The sequence below is a fragment of the Centruroides sculpturatus genome, unplaced genomic scaffold (assembly GCF_000671375.1).
Source record: "Centruroides sculpturatus isolate CEXI.00-Female unplaced genomic scaffold, Cexi_2.0 scaffold109, whole genome shotgun sequence".
Taxonomy (NCBI): Eukaryota; Metazoa; Arthropoda; class Arachnida; order Scorpiones; family Buthidae; genus Centruroides; species Centruroides sculpturatus.
This window is the reverse complement of record NW_019384440.1, coordinates 255,288-271,387: the sequence shown is the minus strand read 5'-3', so window position 1 is coordinate 271,387 and position 16,100 is coordinate 255,288. Positions and strand designations below refer to the sequence as shown.

The 16,100-nt window shown below is 30.0% G+C and overlaps 2 protein-coding genes across 2 annotated transcripts in view; both read right to left on the bottom strand.

The window, feature by feature from the left end:
- Positions 1-1,471: 1,471 nt before the first annotated feature.
- On the bottom strand, positions 1,472-2,239 carry LOC111620124 (centrosomal protein of 19 kDa-like). The gene has a single exon (XM_023361983.1). The coding sequence runs from the start codon at positions 2,091-2,093 to the stop codon at positions 1,614-1,616; it is 480 nt and encodes a 159-aa protein (XP_023217751.1). The 5' UTR covers positions 2,094-2,239; the 3' UTR covers positions 1,472-1,613.
- Positions 2,240-8,462: 6,223 nt separating this feature from the next.
- The window catches only part of LOC111620115 (plexin-A2-like), a 90,483-nt gene continuing 82,845 nt past the window's right edge, over positions 8,463-16,100 (bottom strand). Inside the window, exons 38-44 of the mRNA XM_023361974.1 lie at positions 15,453-15,602; positions 15,133-15,222; positions 14,879-15,048; positions 14,597-14,809; positions 14,437-14,512; positions 12,974-13,048; positions 8,463-9,935 (exon numbers count right to left, since the gene is read on the bottom strand). Coding sequence (XP_023217742.1) covers positions 9,834-9,935; positions 12,974-13,048; positions 14,437-14,512; positions 14,597-14,809; positions 14,879-15,048; positions 15,133-15,222; positions 15,453-15,602 — 876 coding nt within the window. The 3' untranslated portion in view covers positions 8,463-9,833. The remainder of the gene's footprint in view (positions 9,936-12,973; positions 13,049-14,436; positions 14,513-14,596; positions 14,810-14,878; positions 15,049-15,132; positions 15,223-15,452; positions 15,603-16,100) is intronic.

The following is a 16,100-nucleotide window of genomic DNA, read 5'->3' as shown; positions in this document are numbered from 1 at the left end:
CTATCTTAAGAGTAAAATGAAGTAAATTGTTTCAAGTTCAGTGTGGTGCCAAGTTTTGTCTGTTATCAGAAACGAAATTTATTATTATTCTAGAACTAAATAATATATCTTGATAGAGCACATGTGAATGAAAATACAAATCTTTTTTAATTTAACATGTGACTATATCTACAAGAAGTAAAGATTTTGTAAATGTTAAGAATATATCTATAGAAAATGTTTAATTGTTGCACCCAAATATCAATGACAGGTTAAACCAATTATTTCTGACAATTGTCGACATTAAAGAAGGTGATTAATGCAACCCACTTGACATTGTCATAATTTCACTGCTCGTGTGCATCAATCTTTAACACGTTCTTTGCTAGTATCATAAGCCTCTCTCTCCAAAGAACATTGTCAAATCAAAATTTCTTAATTAATAATAACTTTTTACTTTCCTGTGATGATACAGGGAAAAAAGTACTTCAATTTTACAAAATAAAAATCTGTTTTAAGATCTACATACAATTTCCTTACATGCGGCACTTGAGATATATTTGGTGCTATTTATGAAAAGAAAAATCATTATATTTTTGTATAATCAATCTACAGATTATACAAACTTTTATACATGCTATATTAGATCGAATGTCAGATTTGATACGATATTTATATTCTGTATCAGAAATATTTTCATCGCGTACATTCCATTTACGCAGAGTTCCTATTACATTGGTGATAACAGTATTCAGTGACATTTAAAACTTGTATTGAGAGAAAAATTACGAAAATCTGTGATAATTTATATGGAGTTATCATTATAGTTTAATGCAAACCTATTTAATTGGACCCATATACATAAATTTGTGCGCCCATTTAAATAGTTTTCATTTTATTATATATATTGTTTTAAATATATATTTTTTTAATCAAAGTAAACTATTTTATGTAATCCGAAAGCTGTATTTTCTATAAATATATTTGCTCTATCTAAATTTTTTTTTCGAAAGGGTCCAGTATTATATTCAAGATTAACTAACGTGATCAAGTAACAATAACGGTAGTTGTTTTATAGGCTATTTTATTAAAATAATAGTGAGAAGTAATTTTATAATTCTATTTATATTATGCAAAGATATTCATAATCACCATTAATAATGTTCAAGCACTAATTTAAGAATAATATAAGTTCCACTATTTTACTAGGTAAAGAAAAAAAACAAAAAAAAAAATCTTTATTACTCATATTTGCAAAAAACAAAAAAAATTTGCATAGTTTAAGTCCTTTTCTTAATGTTCCTAAAATCAATCACCATGTTTTTGTGGAAATTATACATTAATTTGAACCCATTAAAACTTGGTAATTGATTTTTACTTTTTTAGAAATTAGATTTTTTTTCTATCCACTTGTAAAATTTTATATGAAATAAACTACATTGTCAATTTTATCTTGTTTTTATATACATATATATAATTGTTTATACTGTGTTATATATACTTCCTGTATTGTTTATATATATATATTTTTTTACTCAATGTACTTAAAAATAAACTTGATGTACTTTGTAGAAATCGAATAAAAACACTGTTACGAATATTTTGATTATTTTTATTTAATGTAAAGATAAAAATTAGAATTCTAAATTGTCGTCAGAATCCCAATTCGACGTTTCAACACAAAAGTCTCCAAAATCCACTTCCACATCGTAAGTGAAGTCTGGATCACCAGGTTTTTTCTGGTTAGTTTTAAATGACGTTTCCATAATATCCTTCTTCCTTTCGAGTGTATCATCATCAAGCTTATTCAGATCTTCTTCTGGATCTATACTAAATTCTTTCTCCACTATTTTGATACTATCATCCAAACCCTTTCCTTTCATCGTCTCTTGTATGATCCTCAACTGTTTTTCCAGCCTATAGACGGGAACGTCGTTCAAATAAAAGTCGTGTCTGGTTTTAAGTTCCCTGGCAATAATCTGGACGCTAGAATTCTTGAAAAGGCCACGAATTGGCATATTCCGCTGTCTAATTTTATCGCCATTTTCGTATATCAGTATCAAGGCCGGAGGTTTGAGTCGTAATCCCAGCTTTTTAACTTTGACAGACATCATCCGAAAGAAATATAAAAATACGCATCGATTGTCAATTTGTTACCTTAAATTCCGCCCGTTTTTCTTTTGGAAATAAAAAAAATAATCATTTCAAAAAACACATTCGAGATCTCACATAAAAACAACTCCCACATGTATACACAATGTGACGTTTGGCCCCCTGGTGTCATATTTTGAAAAAATAATAAATTTTTCATTTTATTCTATAATTATTTTATANTTTTTATGTAGCTAAAAAAACAATTATTATAGGTCAAAATCACTGACTTCAGTATATACCTAGCAAGAACAACGATCTCCTGCTAACAGTGGCGCCGACTAGCGGCAAATATTATCTCTAGCTAAGTTTGAACTATTAGTCGAAAGACCAGTTAATCTACCGACTCTGCTTTAGGTAACGCTGCAAATCAAAACAATGGGTACGTTCATAAAGTCGAACTAGTTAACTCGTTCGACTTTACGAACGTACCCAATGTAGTCTATAGAGGTGTTCCAAGTCTATAGAGTCACGTGATAGAACTCACGTTTACTCCGCCATGTTTGTGGTCTAGCTTGCACGTGGTTTGTTATTTGACAGGTTGGCAGCGCTTTTTTCTATTTAAACATAATAAACTGCAATAATTTTATATCATGGACAAAGTTAAAAAAGATACTTTATGGCGGGTTATTCTTGCAGTCTTACAGGACGAGGTGCTGTTTTATATAAAGAGAAAGTTTCATTATGTCAAGGTGTCGGTCTGTACGAAGCCAGAATTTCGTTCTGGATCGAGTTGTGGCCTAAAGTATAGTTTATGTCGTCACCAAATTCTATCTGGTTTTGAGGACAAATTACTACACTCTTTCACAAATGAAAGTTATTGACTTCTAAAGATTTGTAAGTTATCTTACAATTGGCTGTGTTTCTCTTGATTTAGTGCTATTTCATAACGCTCCTGATATGCAGTTAGGTTGTGGCCACTCTCGTACCCCGTGTATAATGTTGGCACCCACCAATCTGTTGATGACTCATCATAAAATGAGGAAGGTTTTCCTTTGTGGTAAAAAATTTTCTTCCAATAATATATTATTATTAAAAATTATCATTATAAACTAGCAGATGAGCCCGGCGTTGCTCGGGCTAAAAGTAACGATAGCAAAGATTAAGATTATCAGATTATAGCCGATTTTACCCGTTTTCACCGGGTGCAAGAATTAGGTTCACCTTCTTTCGAGACTGATTATTAGGGAATTTTTAGATGGGTCTAAAATTATGTTCGATTTCCCGCAAAAAACCGCATCTAAGATAGTACAGTAAAATCTGAGTCCAGGGTAATCCTTAACCCTCTCCCCGCGGCAGGGAATTTCGGAAAACTCCTTCCTTTTTAGTGTGCATTCTCGTGATGTGATGTACCGTGTACCAAATTTCAACTCCTAACCGTTTGGGCTCTGCGCTTATCATCATCATTATCAACCTATCTCGATTATATTATAAAATAACAAATAGTAACCTTCAAGTGTTCCTGACGAATTCTTATGTAATGTTTATTTGCTACTAATGTAAAAAAATCATTGTAAAAAGTAACATCTTCAAGAAATGTTAATGTTGCTCATCAAAATAACCTAAATTACTATTTGTAAACGAACAACAGAAATTATTGTTTTATATCTTAAAAAATGCGCTTTTTATTTATGTAAATTAGACCGGAAGGACAATCGGTTCAAAATTCATTTCTAATTAATCATCTGCTAAGCGTTATCTTTGCTTAACACTTAAATATACAGTAGAGTTAATATTAATTACAAGCAGAGGCTAAGAAAACAAATTAAAAGGTGAAAAATAAAGGTGGAACACAACCATTATCTATTCAAACTAAAATCTGCGGTTGTTAAAATTATTTAAGTTTATTTTGTCGGTTTTAACAAAGGGATTTATACAACCGGTTGTACACATTATATGATACTCATGCAAAAGTTTATCTAATCATTTATCATTAAATAGTAATCAAATCTTATTGCTTACCTGATATGAAATGTTTCTGACGAACTCAATTCACTTTATTCGTATTGAAATTTTTCTGGTTAATTCTCCAGAGCCATGCAAATTGCCTTCGTCGTGAAAGCTCCTTGATGACAATGCCATAAATTTAGAAAATTGACGTTCCTTTGTTCTCGAGTGAACTAGCATTACATCCAATTACATAACAATTCACCATAGCGACGAATAAACAACACAAGAACCCCAGCTAAAGCTCGCGTAAACACAAATAAAACGTAAACAAACCACAAAGATGGCTCCGGACAATTGCGCATGCCCATGACGCCACTTGAAACTTCTCTATAATGGTTGCGTTCAGCAGACCCAACAGTTGTAACTTAGCAAATCGGTAGATGTTACGTAGTAATCTGGATCTGCTGAACGACGAGTGACGTTGCGTTGGAACAAAAAGCTTCATTGGTCAGTTTCGGGTAGCGATAGATAGCGTAAATGACACTATCAAATGTGAAGTCAAAACACCTAACGTGTTCCGAAAGAGCGCTACTGTAGAGGGCGTTCGGCAGAAAATACGCAACAGCTCCGGAACTGTTGAGTCTGCTGAACGCAGCCAATGACAGAGCGATGGTACAGATAAGCGCCGCCATGTGTTTTCCAGACTGCTTATTTAGCTGCAGCTACATACTATACTTACAAGTTGGTTGGGGAAACGAAAATTATCTAGCACTTTTATTTTTTCTGCTCGAATTTCCATTTAAAATACAGTAGAGCGTCGTTTATCCGAAAGCATTCTAGTCGGCAAATTTAAATTTTCGCTAGTGCTGTGGCGCTGCAATCTTCGGCTATTTCACGGGCTACTCAAATATTTTACGTTTTTGATACTAAATTAACATCTGAAGTATAATTTTTTATTGTTTTTATATTTTTCAATAAATTTATTTTGTTTGTACAAAATAAAAAAATAATTTTTAACGATACAATAGTCTTCGTTAGGCTTAACATCGACGAAAATTCAACGCGAAGCGACACGCAACGGAGAGAAATTTCAACATGGGATAAATTAATATATTTTTTCGTACATGATTCGTTATCCGAACCACCCCAGTCCCCAATTGATTCGGATAAACGACGCTCTACTGTAATGTCTTTTCGATTTCTAGAATTTTTACTTTTATTTACTTAATTAATAATTTTTGGAATTTGTAAGAATCCATGTCTTTTTTATTATTTTTGAATGAAAACACGTTTTAGAAACCCTACTTTCTCCAATCGTTCCCACGGAGTAAAATACCGGATGTTAACTATCAATAAGTCCTTTCCTCCCTCACATCGACCCGCGAATTTATCGCAAATATGTTATAACGGTCGACTGTCAAATGTGAGAAAGTTGACACTTAACTTTAGTTTGAGGAGGAAATCTAAAACAATTGAAGGAAATACGAAACCTTCGCTTAGTTTTCGTCGGCCAGCTGACACCTTTGACGTGTCATCGCTACCAAACAAACGGTCACCTGATCAGATTCCCACACTAAATACCTATATAATGCGAGTGCACACATCTTCGGGGCAATCAGTCCCTCAGAATTGTGACTTCTCGTCCTTCTCCACGTTCCCATCCTGGATATAAAGTACTGTACCTCGACTAGATCCACGATCGTCTTTAAGGTAGATAGTTGATATTGAGCCAATCCTAAATGTACTATCAAACGATAATGACGCCTATATACATTTACACTATTCATCATCGTTTCATCAAGGAGTGCATAGAAACTACAGCACTACGCTGTAGCTTCTATGCACTCCTTGCTTTAGCTCATTAAATAGTTTTACTTGTTAAATGGGTATTGCGTGAACTTCCGAAGCCCAAAGACACCCTATTGACTTACCCATCACACTTCCCACTCGAAATTTGAAACGCCCTCCTATTAACCTGACATCGAAAGGAACTCTATCCCGACAATTCATAGATTATGCCATCCAGTGACAATTGAGCGGCCTTTACCAGGTTGCCGCCGATCCAAGGTAGTCTAAATCGATATCCTTCGACCCACCCGGCTTCTCACAAATTTCTTTATGATGAACATTTAATTTAACCGACTCGTCGAATAACGAGTCAATTGCTTTTTTAATATCCTGAATGTTAAATAAACATAAAATGATACAAAACGTCTTGGAGAACAAAAGTATCGCGTCGTCCTTCCTATTCACCGGGTAAACTAATGCCATTTATTTTTAAAATTATAAAAGAAATTGCAGTTTTATCTCATTTTTATTTGTGTAGAAATATAAATAATGAAGATTTGAACAAAAATAAAAATTTTGTAAACTTCAAATAGGCATAAAATATCTACAGTACATAATTATATCATCACAAAAGTAAATATTTTTAAAAAGATGCACTGGATCAGCAATAAATGCAATGATTTCTTCTGAATAATAAGGATGTGGGATATAATATAAACACTTACTAAATTTTCCACTAATGCCAAAAGCTTTCCATTGTCTGATTTATAGATTCCTATTAGATGTTATAGTATTGACAATCTCACATCTTCACTATATTTAATTATATTTTTTAAAACATAACCATCTGTCGAGATGCTAGTATAAAAGTATGCAAAGGTTTGTTTCCACTTTGTAAATATACCACTTAACATAAAGACCAGTGAATAAGTAACAAAGCCTAGCCTGTATGATTTGGTAGTGTCACCTGGCCTTAATATGTATAAGTACTTGTGTCATAATTAGTGCTTGGAGTTAATGATGCCAACCAAAATTAAAAACACATTATTTTTCTTCATCTGTTTCTATACCATCAACTTTTAAGAAAATCAAGTACAGTACTTTGTACACTATTCCACTTTCAAATTTTAAGTTTTCCGGTTGTCTACATATGGATCTTAAAGATGGATAAGGCAAATTGCATTTGAGTAAGCTGTCGTAACCTTTTGAACCGCAGCTAAATCTCAATCCTAATGCTGTACACATTGTTTCATTGGATCATTTTTTAAAACACATTGATTTTCAAGAAATGCAGGCTACTTGATCCTTTTTAAATGTGTTTTGTACAGCTGTCTTAATTTTCTTATCGGTTTGGCAATCTCTAAATTTTTGTATTCAATTCTTAACTAATCTTTTATGGAGACTGATTAAAGTGTAATTTAGAAATTATTTTATCCTTTTTCAATATGATGCTTTTTAACTCATCAATTATTTTATCTTTATCTTTACATTTTCCAAAACTGAAATCTTCATTAAATATTGTAGAATTATCTGTTTAATAATATATATTGTAGAATTATCTGTAAAATAATTTATTATAAGTGGCTTATGATAAATACTGTATAATTAAAGTATAATTATTATTCACTAATCATTTCGATATCAAATTCTATTTTATACATTTTATGTTCTAAATTACAAATTACTGTAATTTATAACTTTTTATTAAAATAAAGTAATTTCTATAATTAAGGACTTTCACATCAGATATTGTATATCACATATTACAATTATTAAACTATATCAATACTCATTAATTTATGTATACTGATTTTTTTAATTTAAATTTTAAGCAATTTGGAATAAAAATTTTATATACACAGATGATTATTAATAATACGTCACTTACCTCGCAAATAGTTGCTGTTGATTACTTTCCAGTTTTCTCTTTTCACTTTTGATTCCCAAAGTTTACAACACACAGGATCTCATGGAAAAACTTTCATTAAAAATTTTATCGACAATTGTATTATGAAAACCATATTAAAAGTTCAGTTCTTTATCTCACCATTTTCATGTTTATCACAAAGTGTTAAATGTCATCAGTTAATATTCTAACTTCTCACTAGTAGCATCAAATTCAAAATATCACAAAATTTAATTAAAAATTAGACATGCTCAACAGCTTCACACTAAAGTTTGGGGTCCTAATCCACCCCGATTTTTATAACTTTGTTTTCTTCATTACTTGATCGTGTGATCTGGACAGAAAGGCAATGTAATGTCCAATATTACTAATCTAGGTAATTAATACCAAAATTTATGAAGTTAATTAAGTTAACGGCACAATTCTAACAAACTTTATGATATAAATGAAATTTGTTAAGTTTGATCCCAGTATCAACAGTTAAATGATATGTAAGATTTCTTTGGATTCTTGCCCCGTTTAATATTTGGAAATTGTTCTTTTGATTGGCTGATAGATTTCAACCATAAACAGTTTTGAATTTGAATTCAAAAATTATACCTTCCCAAAATGTTAAATTTCTTGCTGCGATTGATTAGAAAAAAGAAGTCGGTTGATCTTTTCCTTAATAAAAGTATGTTAAGGTTCCTAAATACACACCTGTTGGGTCAAACTTTTTTGTTTTAATTTGTATTTTACAAGAAAAAAATTTTTTTAATATAGCATTTTTAATGCAAGAAATCATTTGAGCAAGGTACAGAATTTCTAAATCAATATCATAATAAAAATATGCTATGAATATTTTACAAAGTCAGATCGTACAAAAAAGTTTGTTTTTTTTTGTTTTTGACAATTGGAAAATACGCCCAAACACACAAAATTCTATACACCATTGGGCTAAAACATCAGAACCCACATGTACACCATAATACTCTCAGTACTAAAACATTCAGATGAACTTTTTCCTTTTTTCTTAATTCATAATTTGAGTTCAGAAATTTTGGAATACAGTCCCTTCACATTTATTACAACAAAAATACAAATACCAGGATATATTTTGCAAAAATTGTAAAGTAATTGTGACATCGTTTGAAATATACACCTTTTCGATTTTTTTTTTCTGATTTGTAACCGGAGATAAATTTATCAGTTGTATTGCTCCGATTTCACTGTATACACAGTAAGAATATGTATACACATATTTATATATATATATAATTTCATTTATGTAGAAAGCACGAATAATTAATAAAAGTTACCGGTACATTATTATTGCAAATAATTTTCTCACACATTAAAATATACAAATTATTGACTGTATTCCACGATCAGACAGCGATTATTACAAATATTGGCAAATAGGATTGTGCATTCAAGGCATTTTCGAGAATGTCTGCCTCGACATCCACATCTATGGCAGTGCATATCCATGTAAAGAGCAAAGTCTCGATGCCGGCTTTATTATTATTATTATTTGTTTTTTTTTTTTGTACAGACATTTATCACAGTGCGTCAAATCATCATTTTTTTCACACGTCAAGATACACTGTGGGAGACTGCCAAGAAATTAAAAAGGGGGAGATATTGTGACGGCAACATAATGTGCCACCGTTCCGTTGTACTAAAATGTAATTTTGTCCGTGTATTTGTTATGATCACTACTGTTACATAGTAACAAGGAACCATGGGAAGTATCATAGCGTCTCAAGGCACTGACTGTGCTTACCTCCCGAACAGAGTAATTAAAAATTATGATATCATGATTTTCAAATCTGAACAATACAAAAAAAAATTTTTTGTAAGTTATAAAAATGATGTATTTGGGAGATGGGCATTCAAAAATTTCTATCAACAACAATTATAATAGTAATAATAATAATAATCAAAATAAAATCTACAAAAATGAAAAATCTAAAATATAAAAACAACAGCTTGCTATACATTTTCCTGATATTTGATCTTGCTAAAATTGGAACATAATGATTGTCCTTTGGGAAGAGTTCATTCAAGAACTGATATTGATAGTCCACAAGGACTAAAATGGATGGATATAATTATATGGATGAATTTCATTGGAATGTCATGCTTCCGATTCTCCTGACATAATCGAATGTACTTGTTCTAATTTCCTTGCCAATTTATTCTTTCGAGAAAACTCGTCTTCTTCAAGAATTAGCATAAGCTGTAAAAAATTATTATATTTAAATATTTATTTTAATAAACAAATAAACACTGAAAGATATTTTTAAAATAAGATTACAGTGGAACCACACATAACAAGTAATTCGCATAACGAGCAAAAAGTAATGGAAGGATTTTGGAAATACTTCAATTCAGAACTGACAATGCTATGAGACAATTCTGCTTGTTATTGCCTTACTATGTATTATGAAAAATACTTAACTTGAAAATTTATTTGCTACAGATTCAAGGAATAATATTTTTAAACTCAAATACGTTTACAGGAATTCTTATTTTATAAGGACAAGATTTGATTCTTTTTATAGCTGTACTAGCAGTAAGACCAGTGTTGCCTTGGCAAAAAAATAAGAACAAACATTAAGATTATTAGATTCTTTCTTACTCTAACCCTTCTACTATATTACATTACAGTATCTGGTTTAAATAACCACAAATGTTATCTTATGTAAGGGTTTATTGCACCGAATAACTAGTCTAACATATTTAATACATTTTTTAAATTGTATACAGCAGAGAAACAAAAAATTTTTAAAATGTGTTAAATTGGTCACTCAGTATGATAACCTTTGTAGTTACATAAATCAAATACTATAATATAACAAACATCACAATGAAATCAATATAAAGAGTTTGGCTATTTCAATCTACCATTGCCATCTTTATCGCAATACTCAGATGGTATGAAATGGCACAATTTCATTGGTCAAGTAGACACCAATTGAGAATATGATTTTTGTGAAAAATGGACCAAATATTTTATTTAACTCAGTACCCTGGAAAACCACTTAAAATATCTTTTGTGCAGGCCAGTATCCTTGTATTGTGTAATTTTCCGATTTGAATACCACTGTACTGCTGGGCCCGATAGAAAGAAAGGACTGTTGTGGAAAGGGGTTGAAGTAATTCAACCACAATTTTTCATTGACCTCCTCCCAGAAGAGAGGATGGTCAATGACGACTAATTAATACTGGTCTGCTATTAATATTTGAAAAGTACTCCATGTTGGATAGGTTGTGATGGACATCATGTGATTGAAGTTTCTAACCTTAATGTTTGAAAGACTTCATATAACTTGTTTAAATAAAAAAAATATCTTGTAAAAATGCCAAAATAATTGCTTTTATGTTATAGTAGTGTTTAAATTTTGGCAACAGATTGTATAAACTATGTGGGAAGTATGTTCTCATAAATCTTGAAAAGAAAAAATTATTGTGCTGCAATTTGAAAAAAATTGTAGACTTAAAAATTTTAACTGTCATTTGCCTGTCATTCCTTAATCTCAATAACAGAGTTAGGTAGATGAAGGATGAGACCAGATATGGAAAGCTTAGTGTAGGAGGTCCAAATTAACAAAATACAAACTTCTGGTTTGGACTGGAAGTCGTGTTATTTCAATTTGAAATTTTCCCTTAACAGAGTTAGATAGATGACTGGTACAACTCTATTGCTGACAGATATGACGTACAGGGACAATACCACCACTAAAAGAATTGAGAACATTGTGACAATGTCACAATAAATAATCACTCATTAGGGGCTGTCCATAAATTATGTCCATGTTTTTCTTGAAATTTTATTCCTCCACTCTTGTCCACGTTTCCGTAACCCTCTTCAGACATCCAACAAAACTTGACCCCCCCTTAAAATCTTCACCACTTTATGAATGATAGTAGATACATAAGTAAAAACAATACATACAAGAAATTTTGAAATAAATATGATAAAATGCATAAACTAAAACTGAATGAAATAAACTGGACGTCCACTGAAAATCAACTCCTCCCCTCCCCTTGTCAGACTTTGTCCGACTTGCTGTGACCCCCTCCGTCCTCTCTAGTGTGGATGCCATTTATGGTTAGCCCCTTAGAATTAGTTTGGTTTATTTAGTTATGGCAATGCGTGAGCAATCTGCCAAGGGGATGCATTTCAGGAAGACTTTTATGGGAAGTTGGACCCTATTTAGATGTTACTAGTTGAAAAAAACCCCAAAACACTCGACATGTCCAGCCTGTTGGCGATGCCATTTTTTGCCAATAAATGGCACTACATGTAAATCAGCAAACGAATGTAGATAAAAATTAATTGATTTATAGAAATACAATTGATTTTTTAGGGTGGAATGTAGAACATTATCTATGACGGAAGTATTAAAAACATAACTGCCAAGTTTCATAGCAATTGGTCAAATGGCCTAGGAGTGTATAGCAAACAAACATCCATCCTCATTTATATATATATATGAACAAAATCATAAAATGATCTAGTCTGTTGATACATTGATTGGATTTACTTCTAATGTATGTAAATTTACCACAATGAAGACTTTGTTCTGTAGTGCAAGACATTTCTATTTATTTTCTATTTACCAAAACACTTAATTTAATCACAAGTGACTAAGTGTTTAGACATAGAAGTCAGTGATTGAGGCAAGGTAGTCAGATACCACCAACTCCTCATGTTGCCAAGCTCTTCTCACATTACTTTGCAAGTTCTAATCACCTGCTATTTTAAAATAAAATATTGAAAACCAGGAATAATGTAAATCATGTAGACTTATTAAACATTTCAGAATGAAATTGTTTAAAATTTTTTTGCTGTTTTTGTAATATCTGAAACAAAATTATTATAAAGGGGCATTTATAAAGTGTTTGAAAAGAATATTTACACTTAAGATATGTTTAATGAGAAATTTTTTAAATATTAGTAATTAGGATTCTATTTCCAAATTTAAAAATTTATTTGCATTTATTTTTCTATATATTTTTCAAATTTATTTATTAGACCAGATATATTTATTTTTCAAACAAATTTCAATTCAAGTTAAGTTTGTAGACAACAAAATTTATTGTTAAAACATCAATCACTCTCATTAAATGTAGTATAAACAGGTATTTGTTATATAAAAACACAATGAAATGAAAACAAGATAAATCAGTTTGCAATTTGAACTCAATTTTCACTATTAAATGTAAATATAGTGAATAAAAATACAAATAATTATTTTAAAACCACCATACCTGATCATTATATTTAATGGCATAACTGTACAAATCATAAAGAGCAACATTTGTGTTGAATTCATGTGCATGGAGCTGAAATAAAAAATAATAATTAAAAATTGATTTCAATATTTCTTGCACTTGATATATAAAAAAGGTCAAGAGGCTTATTTTTTTGATAAAAAGAAATTCTAAATAATAATAAAAAATTAAGTATTTTATTAAAAAAATTGTTCAAATTTAGTTTGAACTCATTATACAATAGACTCAACATCTGTGATTACAGTAAGTGATCAAAATTAGTAGGTTTCATAACATAAAAGGTTATTATATATTATAAAAAATTCTATTATTATAATCAGATTTCAGTTACTATATCATTAACTTTGGGTAAAAAGTTCTTTTGATGCTTTCTTTGATGCTAACAGTCTCAACATGTGGCTGATAACATGCAATTGTTTCCAGATTCCAGTCTTAACCAGTTTTTAAGTTGATCATCTTAATCATTATTAGCTAACAATGCAATAGTTTATATTGCTGGCATTATGCTAGCTTTTATTGAAGTTGGTAGCAGTAACATATTAATTAATAAATAATTAATCCAATAAATCTTCAAGTTATACATTTTTAAATTGTCTTAACATGTTCTTTTAATGTTAGAGTCAATGAAACCTAACTGCATTCTTATTTACTTACTTCACATAACACTTCAATTCAAGTCGGGGCATCTGTCATAAGGTACTTTTGAATATACTGACTTTCACCAGACTTTTACATACCTTTATTCACATTTCACCTGACCATTGTCCACTGTGCACATATAAAGGTGAAAATTCAAAACTACCAATGTCTTGAAATTTATAAAGAGAATTTATTTATTCCCAAATAAGTTATTACATCAAGCATCTTATGCACTTCCATGATTATTGAGTCCCCTGTGTCTTTTAAATTTTCTTTACTACTCTCCAAAAAAGAAAGTATACCAGAGCTACAAAATTCATTACAAATATGCTATATTCTCTAAAGTTTTAATACTATGTTTATTAAAAACAATCTTATATTGGTTTCTTATTTCTTTAAGCTTATATTTTAGTTAAATACAAGATTTATATTTGAAAATATGAAAATAAACACATTCAATTAAAATATAATGAAAATATATTTACTATTAAACAAAATTAGTAATAATTTAATTTTTTTTGTAACACTTTTAAAATTTTCTTTAAAACATACAAGTCAAACATACATCAAAATGATATTGATACATTAATTAATTTCAATGGTCAAAATCTTGTGGAGTTTATTGATTGATTAATCTTTAATTTAGAAAAAGTATTACTAAATTCAGAGTTAATGAACAGATTCAACATTATTTTTATCAAAATATTAATTAATTTAGTTAGTAATAAAAATGATAGATTAATTTTACTTAAAAATATTTGTGAATTATTTATTAAAAAATAAAGATAAAAAATACGTACTCTAGATTCTTCAGCCAACATAGCATTCATATCTTGATCACTTATGGCACACATTATTTTTATATCTTGATAATATCTGTAAAGTAAACATTCATATATAAACAATTTATAAAATAATTTTTTAAATTTTAATCCATGAAAAAAAATGAAAAAATCATACCTTTCTACCCAATCTTTATATACTGGAATATCCTTAGCATAAAGCAATTTACTGCTTGGTGAATCTTTTCCTAGCCTGTGATCTGATGTAGAACAAGCATCCATAAAAGTCTGTGCCACAACAGATAAACAAGAATCAACAATATTTGATTTGTTGATATCAAATACAAAATTTGGATTTTTGATAAGGTTAACCCAAAATCGAAGAGGTAAACTAAATAAATGAAACAAATATTAATACAACAGCTTATATGTTCTGTAATACACTTGAAAAAAGTTATACCTGTTTGATTTCCACGTGTGCACAACTTCAGGATCTGTAATTCCATGCTGTAATGCTTGATCATCCAAAAAATCAAACATATACTTTATAGCTAATGGCAAAGCACTTCCACGATGAGCTATTGAAAATATTGTTTCAAACAGATCATCAACAAACTTTTGAAGAGTTCCCTAAATAAATAAATGTAAAAACAATCAGTTACAGAAAATGATAACAATAATTTGAAATTCAAATATTATTGATAATTTATATACCTTAGTTGCAAGAAGACGTGTAAGATATATTTCTGAAACCATCTTATTTCCTCTTTCACCTTCTTTTGATGGTTCCATATCATGCTTAACCTAAAGAGAAAATGTATATACAAATTTCATTATTATAGAAATATTAAAAACACTCTCTACTTTAATTTAAAGTTATATAATCAGATTATTCTAGAAAATGAGATATTATATAATAATTGATTGAAAACAAAAGATAATACAAGCTAAACATGTTTTACTGTTTAGTATGTAACAACATAAATACAATAAAGAAATATATTTACTACATTTAAATAAATAGAAATTCTTACCAGATGCCAAAATTTATAACCATCATGATGATCATGATTAAGAGGTGATGTTGCTCTACTATGAGGTGGACTGGTTTTCAGAGAAAATGGTAATGTTTCTGAAATGTTAAAATTCATTAAGATTAACTTACTACTCCACATATTAAGAAATGATCATTTGATTTAAAAAATAATTGTCATTATTAATCAAGTTTTTTCATACCAGGTTACTATCAATGAAATAATTAAGACATGAAATAAATTTCATCTAGATCAAATAATTGATGTTCTATTTTATTTGCAGCTGATATTAAATTATTAAATAATCATAATAGTCCAAAATCTTTATATCATTACAGTAGATCCCCCTATAACGCTTAGATACGTTCCACGCTAATCGAATTTTACGTTATAGGAATGAATAAATACATGATCCAATCGCAGCCCGATAGGTGGAAACTTTACGGACTAAGGCTGTTCGAAAGGTTTTCTTCTATAAAATTAACCGATTCTAGACTAATTCCACTCAACATTTCCAAAACACGTATAATTTTTTGGGAGTAATCCATATAAACTATGCTATAAACAAAAAATTATAGGATTACTTACCGAGTGTGTACCGTTCGACTACGCCGTTGCTTAAAGCTGGTTTTCATCGCGGAACAGCAC

Excerpts from the sequence above, each read along its gene's own strand:
- LOC111620124 (XM_023361983.1), bottom strand. The coding sequence starts at position 2,093 with ATGATGTCTGTCAAAGTTAAAAAGCTGGGATTACGACTCAAACCTCCG.